This window comes from Aethalodelphis obliquidens, unplaced genomic scaffold, assembly GCF_003676395.1.
Source record: "Aethalodelphis obliquidens isolate GAN/ISIS:26980383/991018 unplaced genomic scaffold, ASM367639v1 scaffold14, whole genome shotgun sequence".
Taxonomy (NCBI): domain Eukaryota; kingdom Metazoa; phylum Chordata; class Mammalia; order Artiodactyla; family Delphinidae; genus Aethalodelphis; species Aethalodelphis obliquidens.
This window is the reverse complement of record NW_020837958.1, coordinates 2146756-2165061: the sequence shown is the minus strand read 5'-3', so window position 1 is coordinate 2165061 and position 18306 is coordinate 2146756. Positions and strand designations below refer to the sequence as shown.

Sequence of the window (18306 nt, the reverse complement as noted above, 5' to 3'; positions counted from 1 at the left end):
GCAGCCCTTCACATATCGTCACAAGACTGTGACTGTTGGGCTATTATTATCATTAATAGAGGCTTTGTTGGCTATATGTCCCACTCCTCATAATTAGTAAGCAATTCTGAGTCCAGAACTCATGCCCTTAACAAATACACTATAAGGTGCTAGAATCAGAGAGTTGCAGTTCGCTTGTACATGAACAGAGCTGGTAGAAAAAGCTCATTAGAACAAAAGAAAAGAGTTTAATGAGGGGCTTAGGCATGTGAGAAGTTCCAGGTCGCCACTGGCTACAAATGATCAGAGTAGAAGATGATTTTTTTAAGAAATATTGTGGCAGGTCATAAATTTGATCTTTTATAAGATTCTCTATGTGATGCAAGTGAAAGATTGGAATTATCTTTTTTTTTTTTTTTTTTGCTATACGCGGGCCTCTCACTGCTGTGGCCTCTGCCGTTGCGGAGCACAGATTCCGGACGCGCAGGCTCAGTGGCCATGGCTCATGGGCCCAGCCGCTCCGCGGCATGTGGGATCTTCCCGGACCGGGGCACGAACCCGCGTTCCCTGCATCAGCAGGAGGACTCCCAACCACTGCGCCACCAGGGAAGCCCTGGAATTATCTTTTAAATCATTGTTTGGTGGCTGGAATTAGCTTCCTTGAATATGGTCACATATAAGAATGAGCTATATGGGCTCTCAGTGTTGATTTGTATTGCATGGTGGCCTTGATAGTCTGCTGCTAAATTGGCAAACTGGTTACACAGCCAAACCATCAATGGAGCAAAAGAGATATAAATAATAAAGCTAGAAGAGACATAGCAGAGTGCCTGGACAAATCCTCGGAATTGTAAATTTCGCTCGTATTTGAGCCTATACATGTTGCTAGACACAAATACATAGACAAACATTATGCATTTTAAAGTTTTCAGAGTGGAGAAGTCTTATATTCAACAAGCTCAGTGGTGAAAATCAGGGATATCTTTCAGTTCGTTTCCTTTCTTCCTGTAACATGGCACCATAGTTTCTTTATGGCTTTTCTTCATCTCCGTGTTTCTCAGTGTGTAGATTCGAGGGTTGAGCATGGGAGCAATGCTAGTATAAAAAAGAGCGAACACTTTGTCTTCTGGTAAAGTAGTTGCTGGTCGAATATAAATAAAGAATAAAGGAGCAAAAAAGAGGGCCACCACAGTGATGTGGGAACTGCAGGTAGAGAGAGCTTTGCGGAGATTCTTTACAGAGTAGGACCTGACAGTATATAAGATCATAGCGTAAGATATCAACAAGACCACAAAAATCACCAGGCTCATCAGGCCCGAATTGGCAATGACCAGGAGACCGATTCTGCTGGTGTCGGTGCAGGCCAGTTTCAGCAAAGGATACACATCACAGAAGTAATGCTCTATTTCATTGGGGCCACAGTAGGGTAAAAAGATGGCCAGGAGAAACTGACCAAAGGAATGCAGGAATCCCCCAGCACAGGAAGCAGCGATCATGGCATCACACTTCTGTCTGGTCATGATGACAGTGTAATGCAGGGGCTTGCAGATGGCCACATAGCCGTCATAGGCCATCCCTGTGAGGATGAAGACCTCGATCCCCCCAAAGAAGTGCGTGGTAAAGAGCTGTGTCATGCAGCCATTGTAGGAAATGGTCTTCTTTACTGCCAGCAAGTCAGTGATCAACTTGGGGGTCACAGTGGAGGTATAGCAAAGGTCTGAGAGAGAGAGGTAACTCAGGAAGAAATACAGAGGCTGGTTAATAAGTTGACTGCAGGTGATAGAAATCATGACAAGTAGGTTTCCGATCAAAATTGCAATGTAACAAAGCAAGAACAGTAACAAAAAGAGGACTTCAATTTCCTTTTTCTGAGAAAGTCCTAAGAGAATAAATTCTGTGATGTTATTATTATTTTCCATGACTCAGAGCAGTTTGTAGCCAGCTGAAATTAGATAATTATCAATTCTTATAAATATTTAAATATAGTGATGCTTATCATTCCTTGTCATGGGGCAGATCACAATGGGAAGGGTTCAAAAGTTGAAGAAAATGATTTGATTTTTATTTAGGAAGTCTTTCCTGGAGTTCTTTTTTCCCCTTTCTTGAAGACGTTAATTACTGGTTAAAATCTTAGGTATCTGAGATGAAGGCTAACGTTGTAGAATGCAGTATATTTACGTAACCATTCTATTGGCATGTATTATCAACCATAACTGGATATTATGCCCTGGTAGAATTCAAGAAATGGTACTGTAGAAAAAAAATCAGATATCTCTTTCCTGTTCTCACTGTTTATTATTAGAAAATACACACAGAAATGAAATATGGAGTGAAAATACAAATAGTGCAAATATATGAAGTATAATATGTGGATAACGTTATATGTGAGAAATTTCCTGCTCTCTCTCCTAGGTGGAAAGGGGATAAACAGAAAAAAATCAGCAAATTTGGAATCATGAGGCATATACACATGGCCAAAATCGGCTATATTTCTCTTGTGCTTAATTTACAAATATGCTTAATTTACAAATAAAATATTATATTTTATAGTCAACCAAAAGGATAACAAGCAAAGTATAATGATCTCTATTTTTGAAAACATTTATCATCTCAGACTTTTAAAATATTTGTTTTTGACATTCAGCAAGGCATTCAAGGATAAGAAAAAGTTTTGTTTGAATTTTAGTCTCATACGATGGCTTACTCACTTGCATAAATTGGCTTCTTTCTAATTGATGTACACAAACTCTTCAACTCATCTTAATAATCAGCCATCCTGAAAATGCATGCTCCTTTCTGTCCCTACATCATCCATCTTAGTATTTCAGGCTGGCTTTTCTTACTTTCATTCCTGTTATTTCTACCTTCTCCTCCTCCACACATTGCTGTAAAGTAAGACCAGCTCTAATAATGTGTTAATAACTATTATACCTTAGGATAATCAAAACTTTTCTACTGGTAGAAGTTCAAGAATCATAGGCTAAGGAAGAACTACTGAGAAACAATCATTCCACTAAATCACACCATAAATTCTCTACTTCAGCTATATAAAACACTGGACCTTAGTATTTAAAATATTTTATTTTGTTTACTCATAACTTCAGAGCCAATATATTCACAATTTATTTTCAAAGCTGTAACACTTCCCTCCTTTTTTTCCTTTCAGTGTAATTACCATTCAAATTTGTGTACATAAAGTAGGATTTTGAAGAGAAAAAACCATAAATCAATCTAGTGTATGAGATTGTGTATCATCAATGACCACAAAATGACATTTTGATATGCTTCATACTGAATAATGAAGAGGGGATATTCGTAGTGGTCAAACAAGCCACCTCATTCAACTAACATTTACATTTTAGGCTTTTAAAATTATTCCCAATCATTTAAAAGAATGCAGTGCTCTACTCTAACTCCTCCCTTAAATTATATTCTTCTGATTTGGTGGGAAGCACTGTAAATTAAATATTCAGCCACAGTTTATTCTTTATTTCACACTTGCTGCATGAACTGATCAATTAACTTTTCTCAGCCTTTTTTTCCCTCACAGGTTTTCCAAAATCCTGCCTCTGTGAGATTCTTTATCAGATAACAGGTCAAATCATATTTGAAAAAGACAATGTAAATGCCATTTTGAGAAAAGTGTGTTTGCAGGCTGAAAGTGGAAAATCAATGAAATGATTATGAATTATCAAGAAAATAAACAAAGGATTTTAAAATGCAGATTATTTTGTTTACCAATACTTGGATATCTCATACAAAACACAAAACTCTTTTAAAAATTGTAATCATATAAATGCACTCAGTCTAGTATATTAGAAAGAGGGGAAAATATGAGAAAAGACCTATCAATTAATTTACTTTTTAAAATACAAAATCTGTATAATGCATGACTCAAAAACTATAATCTATATTTCTGAATAACTTGAAAGTAATTTCCCTATTTTTAATTATTTCTATAGAAAATAAGAAAGTATGACTAATATATCTATAAGAATCATTTTATATTTTCATATTTTAAAAAATAAATAATATCAACTTAGAAGATATTCTTTAAAATACTGGACTATTTGGAAAATGAAACAAAATATTGTCTCCTTCATCTTGTTGTACTATTTCCTAACTTTGATTTACAATATTGCTGCATCCCTTTTTTATACTTCAGTTTAACCATAAGTAAGCTAGCTGTGGGAGTTAAACTAGATCTTTAAGGACCGCCTCTGGACCTGAACTGTCCATGGTTCTGACACAAATTAGGAGGTGTCAGCAGCTGGGTGTTGATAACTATTTACTTACTTTCTAAACATGTCAAAATAAATTTACAACTCACCTTCAGATTATTGTCTCTGTTATCTCCTTTAAGATTATCTGATCCAGTCTCAGAATCACAACAAAGTTGGTCTTTTCCCCAGAAAGAAGCAGAAACTCCTGGAGCTATCCCTTTCTTTGGATCGTTTATAGCCTGCTATTTTAAATTCCCTTTATGCAATCCAGGTATATAGAAATCCCCAGCATCTGTAGTTCAAACTTACATATCCTTTCCTGGAATTCCTCATGATTCCCTGCAGCAGTGGAGCTGGACTTGTTCCCAATCAATCCTCGTTCAATCCTATCAGAGTGTCTTAAACTCCTACTACTTCCGGGTAGATTTCACTATAGCCCACCATGCAATGAATACTCAAATATTCTAAGTCTTTTGGTTCTTAGAACTATCTACCTTGCTTCATATTTTTTTTCTAATTATTGCCAGATACTGTTAAATGCTTTAGCTTATCTCTCTAAGGAAATCTTATCTTGGTGAGAGTTAGGGCCAGTGCCTCATTTTCTCCCTGACCTGGACATAATGAAAAAAAAAAAATTAAAATTTATGCCATTCAGATCTATGTAGAATAGTGGATGCCTGACTCTGGGACAGATTATGTGAACTTTTTAGCCACCTCACTTGTTTAATCTTTAAAGAAAGGAAAATAAAACTCATCTCCTGTTGATGTGGGGAAAGTTCTAAATTATTAATTACTATGTGCCAGAAATTGTGCTAGGTGGGAGAAAGACTAAAATTACCAAGGTAGGCTTTACTGAAATTCTCATTTAGTGAGATAGTTACCGAGTTCTCCCATAGTAAGATTGTGACTGGATAATGAAATGATGAATTATGAAAGAGTCAATGAATTAGATAATGCATTCATAATTTAATCAATCAGACGGCACTTTGTCTCATCATGAATTAAATTATTAATTCTATTCCTTTCCTCATTATATCCCCACCTTATACGTTGATTGTTTTAAGTATTCAGTATGTATTTGCCAAATTAATGAATAAATGTAATTTAAATGTTTGATAGAATGAAATGGAAATTCATTTTAATTATATGTCGTTATCATTATAATTGTTTTGTCATGTATTTAAGAGATGTTTATAATCAAATTTACTTCAGAATGATAGAGACACAGAAAGATCCGCTTAGAATGGTTCTTCTAATTTTGACTAGTATCCTGTTAGCAAAAATCATTTGGCGGTCACATAAACCCATCCCTGTAACCTTCCCGCATTTCTTACTCCCCTGGTGTACTTGGAGACTAGACTCTTGAGAGCAGGCTTTTATGTTAAAACTCGGTCACTTTCCCTAAAACCGTGGTGGTCTCCAACCTGGATGTTCTCCAAGATGTACAGAACTAAACCTGACTATGCTTTATTCTCCACCCTTTCACTCATTCTGAGAGATTATTTAGATCATCTTCATTAACTTCCTATTTTAATAAACAGCTCAGTTTTGGTTGAATTGTAATAGAATAAGTGGTGTTTAAATACAGGAATGAGAAACTCAAACTATAAATATGACACATTCAGACAATTGATAGGAAGTAGGAATAGAGTGATTTGACATACTCTGTACTTCTGGAGTTTTTCCTTTTCAGATTTTCTATATCCTTCACTGAATATAAATCACTAACTTTCTGCTTTGTTTCCCCTTAACATTCCCCAAGTTATGAAAAATATTCATCATTGTCATGTTTTTAATTATTTTATACAATTGGCAAAGAAAGTGTAAGTTATCATATATGAGTTCTATAAAACATATGTAGCCATAAAAGATGCTCTATATTACCAAGTAGATAGTTTCAAATGCTGACTGTATAGAAAATATGGTTAAAGTTTTCTAACAAACATTAGCCAAGGGGGAAATGGTCATTAAATTAATATTTTAATAATAAATTCTAAAAATATATTTCTTATTGACCTAAGGACACTGATTAATTGTGGGTTGATTAAAGAAAACTCGTGTCCAACTCACCAGATATTTGGCTTAAATCTAAGGTACATGTAATGTTTCACAGTACCATACTTAGAATTAACCAGTAAATTCAATGAATATGTAGTAATAAGTCTCACTGTGCAAATAATTCTGAAGAATCCTGAAAATAGAACTTACCTGCTCTCTAAGGTATGGTATGCAGCTTTTTTCTTAAGCAAATTCAAGAGTCTTTCCCCAGTTTTATTTTAGTATTTAAGAGAATAAAATGGTACCTTCAGCATTTATGTTGGCAAATATTCTTTATTTCTTTTACATAGCACTTTTATTATATTCTATGGTGAAAATGAAAACAGAGACAACACATGGTTCCTGTCTGATTTGTAAACAATGTTACCTGGGAGATATGTAACTTGCAGACATTTATGGCAGTATCTCTGTGAGTTTGGAAATTCCCATTGGGATAACTTCACCAAAGTGAAGCTGAATTTTTTTTTAATATTATTCAAAGACCTAAAAATAATTATATCAATCAAGCCATATTTTTCCTCTGAAACCAAGTACCGATCAGTTTCTGTTTTAATATGGGGACAATTAGGAGAAAACTCTAATGACCTGGAAAGAAAGTTTGTAACACTCACACCTCAGAAAGAAGGGAAGTAGAAAGAGAAGAAAACTGAGTTGCAGGTAAAAGGAAAATATTAATGTTGCCTCGATTCAGTTTGTGGAGGACGCTGAATCTCCCAGCACACATCTCCTATAGTCTAATAAAAACTCTTTAAAAAGCTACCACAGTCTGTTGTCCTTCCTCTCTCAGTGTCCTTGGCTATTGAGTTTTCTGTCAACAATTCATCCAAACAATCTCCTTATATACCTCATCCCTGTGATGGAAGATAATACCAAGTCTTTTTGTGATTACTTGTTTATCTTATTTCTTGGTAACATTCTGAGACAGTATTTTCTCTTCTCTGACAGCATTTTATTCAAGCTCCACAGACAACATTCCTCAAATGTGTTTACATTAAAAAAACTGGCACTTTAGGTGCATAACTCAGTGGCATTAATTACATTTACAATGTTGTGCAACCATCACTACTCTATATTTCCAAAACATTTTCATCACCCCGAACAGAAACTATGTACCCATTAAGTAATAACTCCTCATCCCCTTTCCCTCTGCCACTGATATCCTTTAATCTACTCTGTCTCTATGTATTTGCCTATTATATATTTCATGTAAGTGGAATTGTTACCGAGTCCAAGCTCATTCTGCCCGCTGCACGACAGACCAATAAATAGGAGACGAGGTGCTGAGGCAAGGAATAGTGACTTTATTCGGAAAGCTGGCAGACGGAGAAGATGGCAGACTAGAGTCACTGAAAAACCATCTTATCGGGGTTTGGAAGCCAGTTTCTTTTATAGAACAGAGGGGGGAGGAGATGAGGAAGTAAAGTAAAAAGGCCACAAGTTTTGCAAATGTTCCCTGGAATGGCCAGCCTCGGGGAGGGGATGTGTTAATTTCTTCTTTCTTGCAGCCATCCACAGGTAGACAGGGTCAGGATGCTTCCTTGAGCAAAGGCACTTCGGTTTAACATTCAGGTAGAGGGGCAGGGTTCCCTGAGGCAGGACATTATGTATAGACAGTATCCTTTTAGTGAACAAAAGCAGGAGAAAGCAAAGGTTAAAGTAAAAGAAACAGATCCAACATGGAGTCAGATTTGGCTCTTCCCTGTTACAGAATCATACAATATCTGTTTCTCTTATCCTTTTTTATCTTGTAATTTAATCTTGATTTCTCAAAAAATCTTGATTTCTTGATTTTTCTTTGATTTCTTTCTTGAGTCCAATCAGCTCTTTTTGGCATAATCTCTTTTTTCTATTCATGTTTTATTTTATATTTATGACATATTTTTAGTATTTCTAAATGATTTTTTTAAGGAGATTTAGTTCAATGTAGAGTATTCTAGTTTTCTTCTGCTGTGTGTGTGTGTCTGTGTGCACGTGGTATTATTTTGGGGACATTTTCATTGTTTGGAATGTTTTGACACATTCTATGTTTTTCCCCCTTTCCCCTTATAGTAGAATTATATGGATACAGATTTTTTTGATAACTTAGGGGACTAAGTTGTGGGTTTTGGGTGGCTTACGAGAATTCTACTTAAGGTTGTTTTCTTCTGTAGTATAGTGAAATGAAGTGTGTGTGTATACACATACACACATATGTATACTCACACATACTTACACATATATGTGTGCATATACCTATCGATATATGAATCCCTCTATACATAAAATGCGTGGCTGCTGAGAGGTCTTGATGATCGTTTGTGTGAGTTTCATCTTGTTTCTGGAAGATCCTTCACATAATTTACTTATCTTCTTTCTCTTTAAATTTACAACTCTAAAGGGTACTGTCATCTTTTTCCTTTTCTCCTTTCTCTTAGAAAGAGTTTTCCCCAAAGTTTTCACCTCAAATCCTATACAATTGCTAGCCTTTTTCCTGCAGCCAATGTTGTTTCTTATCAGACTTTTGACCCGTTTTCAATTATTGGTTATGTAAGTGGAACTTTATGATTGATTTTACCTGTGTTGTCCCACTAATAAGATCTCCAATTTCTTTTCTCTTTTCTAAACTGTTTCTTCAGATTTCTTCACTATACACACATAGAATTATGGTAATTTGAGGCCCAGAGATAGTCCTTTTTCCTTCTGATGAATATTTATCTACTTACAGGCAAATTTCACTTCAAGGGGTTGTCTTTTTCACAGTGATGCAAAAAGTGTGGGCTATTCATTTGATTTCCCTGGTCTGAAAAGTTTCAGGGAAGTTGGGTGGGAAGATTAAATTTTAGGTGCTATCACTATATAAAGGCCTTTTTCTAGATCTTTCAAGTAGAATGTTTTATCTACTTTCATTTTATTGATATCAATATGCAATACCATATAATTTATTTTGACAATCACCTAGAGTATATCTCATATAGTAATTCTGCTATTGTGGGCTATATTATTCCTTTGTAATATTTTAATGGCATGCTTTTACATTTTTAAATGGACTGCCTTATTTATACTTATATTTATTAGTGACCAATAGATGATATTTATGTTTTTATTATTTTTATTATTGACAAATTTGTTGTGTTTTACTCATGGGTTAAAATATAGTAAATTTTTTAAACTGCTTAGGAACAATTGAAACAAATTCTATTCCTTACTAGTAGGGTTCTGGGATATACATGCGATTGTGATATTTGGAATTACAGCTTTAATTACTAAATGTTTGTTGTTGTTACTTTTTACTTTGAATTGAGAGTGTTTGTTTTTTCTCCTCTCATCTCCTATAGTATATGGTTTATGGATATTGCTGCTTTGTCATTGGATATATGCATATTAATAACTGTTATAACTTCATTATGGATTCCTGTTTTTTTGTAATATAGTATTTGTTTCTTTTAACACATTTAAAGTTCTATGGTCTTCATTCTCCTTTATAACATGTCATGATTTCGGCATATATATGATAAAGGTATATATGTATCTTTATATATATGTATATATGTTTTAATATGCAGACATATATATATGTTTTAATATGCATACAGGAAAGTGCATGAACAGCACCACAAGTTTTCACAAAGTAAGCACACCTTTTAATGAGCTTGGAGACCAAGAGATTACTATTATGAAATGAAATTCATATCTTATGGCAAGACAAGAATAATTTAAACATAAGAAAATCCTTCTCTGGCCTTTGGCCTTCTCTCTTCCCCACTGTGCATTGTGTATCTGCATTATGCATCGATTAAACCTCCCCCTATCAGCAGGAATACATGCTCAACCATAAAGAGAAACATTCTCCCAGCATCAGCAAAACAACTCCTTAAAAGACAGCATTCTTTCTTGAGCTTGTAAGGGGTCACATGACCCACCATGATGACGCTTAGATCTAGATTACGTAAACTGTCAATAATACGTTATTTGATGTACAGCAATCTGTCTTAAAAAACTTACATAACTGTGCCTTGATTTCTAACTGGTGGAACAGTTCTCAGAGCTTTCTGAGATGCTCTTCCTGGGTTATAATCCTCAAATTTGGCTCACATAAAATTTTCCAATTCTTAGATCCACTGATTAATTTTTTGTTGACACTATTTAAACTTGTAATACTAATGTTTTACCTGTTTGTAACTTTATATAAATAAAACTATACATAGCATTTTTTTTGGTATCTGGCTTCTTTTGATCATCATATGTATAACATTTATTCATCTTGTTGCTTGCAAATTTCTTTGCCGTATAGTTTCACTGTATCAATATACCCCAAATTTTATACATAAAATGTTGATGGTTTTCTAAGTTTCTTTTTGTTTATTTATTTTTTTACTTTTCAGTAAAAATTATGAATAGTGGCATTTTGAAGACTCTTGTTATATTTTGGTGAACGTAAATAAATGTTTCTGTGAGATATAGACCTGGGTAAAATTTCTCAGTAGTAAGTTAGGCTTGTGCTCATCTACTTTAGACATTGTAAAAATAAAAATATATTACAAAGCAAAGTCTTTCTAATGAAAGCCCGTGCATCTATAACAATATGAGACATTATAGGTTTAAAATAAAATAAAACTACTGAAGATAATTTCATAATGACATACATGTTCACCTTCTAAGAAGAGGTTACAATTCAAATGTCAATGCACATTTGGATCTTCAGAATACGTAAGGAAAAATCCCAGAGATACAAAAGAAATAGACAAGTCCTATATCATCATAGGAGACTGTATGTAACCTGTGTTTTCAATTGATGAGTAAACAAGCAATACAATGTCTAAGGTTGTAGAAGTTTTAAATGACATAATTAACATATTTAACCTAGTTAATGTTGATAGAATATGACTACCAACAAACATAGCATACATGTGTTTTTCACTGCACATTAGAAATATACCACATTTGATTATCTGCTGGATCATAAAGCAAGCCACAGCAAATTCAAAGGACTCAAATCATTCAGAATAGTTTCTGTTCACGAAAATGAAATTCATTTAGGAATTGCTAACTCATTCTTTAGTTTTAATTTTACTGAATCTCTTTGTTTATGAGTTTCTCATGTATATAGGATAGTGTTAGGTTTAACTTTGTCATTAAATCTATTAATATAATCAATATGTTCTGTTCAGTTCTGTAATATTTTATGTCATATACATGATATTTTACATCATATACATTCATACGTATGTATATATGTGTGTGTGTATTAATAGATAAATATCTTTTCACCATTTTGTTTTGTTTGCTCTTTACCTTTAGGAAGGTTTGCATTTCTGTAAGGATTTTAATATTTATACCAATATCTGTACATGTTATTAATCACCTTTTTATTTGTGTTTTTACTTATTATAAAATGAATTGAAATGAACTGCTAATACTATTTATTACTCGAACTGTGTGATTGTGTAAGTGACCGAAAGCCAACACATCATTCCTAGTTCAGAACTGAAAATTGGAAAAACAAAGATAAAAATCAAAGGTGAGTTGATGCTTGAATGTGGTCGAGGGATTTCCCATCTTTGAGCATGTGTTTCCTTATTCCTGAGAGATGAAATTGTCAACTAAAAAAAAAAAAAAAAGCACAACCTAAAAGTTGAGAATTATTTTTTATTCTATGGACTTCAACCTGGAAGACAGCCTGTCAGATAGTTCTAAGAGACTGCTCTGCAGACGCAGGGAGAAGCCAGGATATATATGCATTTTGCAACAAAAACCAGGTAGTTGGAGCATCAGAAGATTACCATTAATTATAGAAAACCAGATAGCTCAAGTTAATGAATTTAGCGCTTTTCCGTGTATGGGAAGACGCAAGAGTCTGGGCTCCTTGAAATCATTCCTTTGATATGCGCCTTAACTGGAGCCAGTATCCTGTACTTTTCCATCCTGAGTCCCCTCAGGGTGCAACGTTTGTCTCCAGCCTGAGTTCCTTCAGAGCTCCCCTGTCCCGGGTGGGAGGTAGGGGTGCCCGGATAGTGGCTGATGGCTTGATGGCCTCAGCATCCTTTGTTTGTTGATATGACAGGTAACGTTTTTCCTTTACAGAAGAAAAAATTTTCAACGTTGTATTTAAACCATGAACATCTTGTTTTCTGTTTGTTTCTGTTACTCTCTCTAAAGCAATTAATGTACATTATTCGTGCCTTGATTTAAATTATGGTATCACCCTGCCATCTAGTGGATATTCTATTTTATCACTTGTAAGGGAAAGACAGGTTCATACTCTGCTACATTTGCAGAGGGGTTTTATACTACTAGACCCTGTGAAAAAAATTCTACCAATTACTATGTACTTTTGCTGAGAATGAGATCAAAAATAGACAATAGAGAGTCAGATTGGGAATGTTGGGGGAAAACCAACATTTCTTTCTCATTATGTCAAGCTAGGATAAACTTAAGGAAAAAAAAAGAAAGAAATTGCTTCTTGTGTAATAGGAAATAATACTGGACATAGATTTAAGAGACTCGTTATCATATTTACCTTAACTCTTTAATCTTTTCTGAAATATGTGTCAGACTGGAGACCCAGATTACATCAAAGAAAGATAAAGAAAATTGCCTGTAATCACACTGAGTTATCCTAGAAACCAGAGTCCTAATGATGGGCTACACTTCATACTTTCCATTCTCAGAAGTATCTATATCTAAATACCTGTATCTATCTATAACTATGTATTCATGCATAATACTGGATCTGAGAGGCTATTTTGAATTGAATTCCTTATTTTTTTAAAGTATGCTGTATTTACATATGCTTACAGGAATGGTCTCCTCAATTATAGGCAAGGATTCATAAAGCTTGCATTGAACTGAATCCTTATTTGCTAAGATGGTTAGAGTATACTATTTAATTACTGTAATAGGTATTTTATTAGATGGGCAGTTAAACCAACATGTTAGATATGTATAAATTATGGGTTTTGAGAATTCTACATATAATTTAAAAACAATAGAGTATTTTGAGAACACCAAACATAAAGTGATCTTAGTGAAATCTTTAGACAAATGTAACAACTAGACACAGAATATGGGAAATGCAGAGAGACATTGTGAAGTTTTATTTTTTGTCTGCATTCTTCCTGAAGAGCCACCCCCTTCCCTTCATTTACATTAAAGTTTATATCTCTATAGCCCCTTCTTACATCCTTTTAGTGAAACTAAACAACCCAGAGACTCTGAGTCATTCATACTATTCTGTTTCTGGACACTCTGGAGAGAAAGTCCTTTTTGGTTGTTGTTGTTCTGAAACTGGTTTTCCTGTGGTTTGTAAATTAATTCATTTAAAGTTAAATTTCTCTCTTGAAGACACAGAAAAGAGGCCAGTGTTTCTTTCACATTTTAGCCTTTAGATATTTGAAAACACTGGTAAGAGTCTCCTTTTGTTTTTCTTCTGTATTCCAGAAATCTTCACGTCCTTGATTGGTTTATTAGATGCTCTAGTTCCCATATATACATCTCACTGTTAATTACTTCACATTGCAGGTGCCTATACAATTATTAATAGTTACTGGGAATCATTGATTTACCTGCAGTGAGATGCTGTCAAGAACATAATGCTTGCTTCTGAACTAAAATGAAAATGGAAGTTACTTCTTTCTGTTTACATCAGCTACTAATGGAACCTAATTGAATGCCATGAGTATAATATTAAAACTGAATCAGTTTCATTCCTAATGTCTACAACTTTTTACAACCATAACCTCTTTATTATTACATACTTGTCCTGTTGTCATGGAGCTCTATTACAAGGTCAACAACCAGCACTAAACCTAATTGCATTCTTTACACAGTTTGGATCCTCTTGTCCTCCGAACTTATCCTGTACCGGTACCTGCATAAACTCTACTTCTAACTGATAAAAACTGGAACATTCAAATTCTTACCTTGGCTCAGAATGTCTTCTCTGCTTAAAATGTCTTTTGGTTTTCTTTCTTATCCCTTCAATTCTAACTTAACATTATAGTTCAACTAAAAGTTCAAAATCCTATTGTGATTTTGTTAACCAGGAAATATCTTGGTTGTTATTCAAGTATCTCAACATGTGAAGAGCACTCTTAATACACTTGAAAAAAGCTTAAAGAAAAATAAATAAACAAAACAAAAAATGTTATGCACAGTGACAATGCAGAAAAGTGCAGTATTGCTTAAAGCAAATTATTATTTCTCCCACTACATTATAATTACATGAGAATAATCACATTATTATAAGGCACAATTTGGAAGAAGGCTAGGTCCCTGCACCACCATTCAGAGGACACCTGCCTACTGCTCTAGAGATATTTTTGGACCTTGAACAATCAAGAAATACATTCTACTGCATGGTTTGACAAACTGTGACCTGCAAACCAACTGTGGCCTACTGTCTTTTTTTTTTTCCTTTTTTTTGCAGTACGCGGGCCTCACACTGTTGTGGCCTCTCCCGTTGTGGAGCACAGGCTCCGGATGTGCAGGCCCAGCGGCCATGGCTCACAGGCCCAGCTGCTCTGCGGCATGCAGGATCTTCCCGCACTGTGGCACGAACCCATGTACGGAAACACAAAAGAGCCCAAATAGCCAAAGCAATCTTGAGAATGAAAAATGGAGCTGGAGGAATCAGGCTTCCTGACTTCAGACTATACTACAAAGCTACAGTAATAAGACAATATGGTACTGGCACAAAAACAGAAATATAGATCAATGGAATAGGATAGAAAGCCCAGAGATAAACCCACACACATATGGTCACCTTATCTTTGATAAAGGAGGCAGGAATGTACAGTGAAGAAAGGACAGCCTCTTCAATAAGTGGTGCTGGGAAAACTGGACAGGTACATGTAAAAGTATGAGATTAGATCACCCCTAATACCATACACAAAAATAAGCTCAAAATGGATTAAAGACCTAAATGTAAGGCCAGAAACTATCAAACTCTTAGAGGAAAACATAAGCAGAACACTCTATGACATAAATCACAGCAAGATCCTTTTTGACCCATCTCCTAGAGAAATGGAAATAAAAACAAAAATAAACAAATGGGACCTAATGAAACTTCAAATCTTTTGCACAGCAAAGGGAACCATAAACAAGACCAAAAGACAACCCTCAGAATGGAAGAAAATATTTGCAAATGAAGCAACTGACAAAGGATTAATCTCCAAAATTTACAAGCAGCTCATGCAGCTCAATAACAAAAAAACAAACAACCCAATCCAAAAATGGGCAGAACACCTAAATAGACATTTCTCCATAGAAGATACACAGATTGCCAACAAACACATGAAAGGATGCTCAACATCACTAATCATTAGAGAAATGCAAATCAAAACTACAATGAGGTATCACCTCACACCAGTCAGAATGGCCATCATCAAAAAAATCTACAAACAATAAATGCTGGAGAGGGTGTGGAGAAAAGGGAACCCTCTTGCACTGTTGGTGGGAATGTAAATTGTTACAACCACTATGGAGAACAGTATGGAGGTTCCTTAAAAATCTACAAGTAGAACTACCATACAACCCAGCAATCCCACTACTGGGCATATACCCTGAGAAAACTATAATTCAAAAAGAGACGTGTACCACAATGTTTATTGCAGCACTATTTACAATCACCAGGACATGGAAGCAACCTAAATGTCCATTGACAGATGAATGGATAAAGAAGATGTGGCACATATATACAATGGAATATTACTCAACCATAAAAAGATAGGAAATTGAGTTATTTGTAGTGAGGTGGATGGACCTAGAGTCTGTTATACAGAGTGAAGTAAGTAAGAAAGTGAAAAACAAGTACCGTATGCTAACAGATATATATGGAATCTAAAAAAAACCCCAAAGGTTCTGAAGAACCTAGGGGCAGGACAGGAATAAAGACACAGACGTAGAGGATGGACTTGAGGACACGGGGAGGGGGAAGGGTAAACTGGGACTAATTGAGAGATTGGCAGGGACATATATATATACTACCAAATGTAAAATAGATAGCTAGTGGGAAGCAGCCACATAGCACTCGGAGATCAGCTCGGTGCTTTGTGATTACCTAGAGGGGTGAGAGGGAGATGCAAGAGGGAGGATATATGGGGATATATTTATATGTATAGCTGATTCATTTTGTTATTCAGCAGAAACTAACACATCATTGTAAAGCAATTATACTCCAGTAAAGATGTAAAAAAAAAATAAACACAAGTGATTTAACGGATTCTACTAGGAAGCATGCTATCTACCCTGCTCCAGTTATTGTGGGTGCTAAATGTCTTTATTTCTTTAAAAAATATCCGATGATTCAGGCTGGCTGTTTCACAGAATCTACTTATTTTGGTGAATTCCTGGTCCTTGAAAACACGCATTACTGTCATTATTTACTACCATAATATGAGTCAGCTTTCTCCCTCGCCTAAGGGAAGTGAACCTTGTAAACACTTTCTGGAATCCCAGCTTATGTTTACCCAAAGAGTGGAAGTGAATTCCAGGTGTGATCCACTTCTTTTTCAAGAATGTCTGGTCGTACCTATGCATCACCTTTCCCTGACCATTTCACCCCATCAGGATACTACCAATGACCATCAAAGAGCCAATATATTCCTAACTGTATTCGTTTGATAGGGTTGCTGTAACAACTATCATAAATTGAGTAGCTTAAACAACAGAAATTTATTGTCTCACAGTTCTGGAGGCTAGAGTCTGAAATCAAGATGTTGGCAGGATTGGTTCCTTCTAAGTTGTGAGAGAAAGATCTGTCCCAGGCTTCTCTCCTTGCCTCAAATATGGCTGTCCTCATGTTCACATGGTGTTTTCTCTGTGTATGTGCCTGTCTCCAAATCTCCCCTTTTTATAAGAACACCAATCATATTGAATTAGGACCCACCTTAATGACCTCATTTTAATTTGATTAAAGTCTCTTTGAAGACCTTATCTCCAAATAAGGTCACATTCTGATGTACTGGGGGTTAGGACTTCAACACATGAAGTCTGAGGGGGAACATAATTCAACCCATAGCATCATCTAGAGGCAAGGCTGCTCAACTCTTCAGGACACTGAGAATCTTATAAACATCTAGTCTAAAGCAAATCCAGATTAATCCTTTATTCCCTCTTCCTTTCTTGGTAGATGAGTCTCTGTGTGGCAATTGGACCTGTCATGACATTCCAGATTATTGGAATTGCATCTTCTCCTGGCCAGGATGCCTCGCATGTCCTTCAGAAAGAAGTGGGCTCTGATTAACAAATCCAGACTGAAGACTCAGAGAACTGAGCCCCAATACATTCTCAGGGGTCTGACAAGCATAACGAGGATTATAAGAAGGTAAGAGATTGTTATTATAAAAAGTTCAGTTTCAAGCTTAACCACAACCTACAATAACACCAAACCTGAAATCTAAAATTGTGTAATAATAACCAATAATGATGATAATTATAACAACCATTTACTGAATAGTTACTACGTGCCTGGAATATGTACTTTATGTGCATGGTTTTACTTGATCTCAGTACCACTGTATAAGTTGATACTTTCGGTTAAATCTGATATGTATGTAAAGAGCCTCCCACAAATCCTGGCACATGGTATGTGTTTAATAACCAAAAGCTAATATACATGCCCATTTTACAGATGAAAAAACTGATCTTCAGAGACACCTAGGATTGCACTGACAGAGATGTAAGCTGTATTTGAATCTAATACAGGAGTATGTTAGACTCCAAAGTTTAGATCTTATCAACTAAACTATGCTGCAGCCCATATCTATCCCTGTGTCACAGAAGTTCAAAATTATATAAAACTCCAGAAACATCTGTCATGTCCTCTGTCCTTTATGAGTCACTGAAATCTTTTACAGCACCCCTATTTAGTCTCCAGAGCTTGAGAATTACTTTTTTAAGATTAAACTAAGACTTCAGAAATGGAATTTGTAAGCTTCCTCTTTTTCCAGGGCCCCTTTCCCCCACACACACCCAGATAGTTCCAGAAGCTTTTTATAAGCACCCCCTACCACCAATGCCCCTTAAAACTCTTATCATCAATATAGAAGATCCTGTGACATCAACTGGT

The 18306-nt window shown here is 35.3% G+C and overlaps 1 protein-coding gene across 1 annotated transcript; it reads right to left on the bottom strand.

The window, feature by feature from the left end:
- Nucleotides 1–964: 964 nt before the first annotated feature.
- Nucleotides 965–1898, bottom strand: LOC113625143 (olfactory receptor 4P4-like). The gene is given in 2 exon segments (XM_027115660.1): nt 965–1018; nt 1020–1898. Coding segments are annotated over 2 exon segments (933 nt in total).
- Between the last annotated feature and the right edge of the window lie 16408 nt (nt 1899–18306).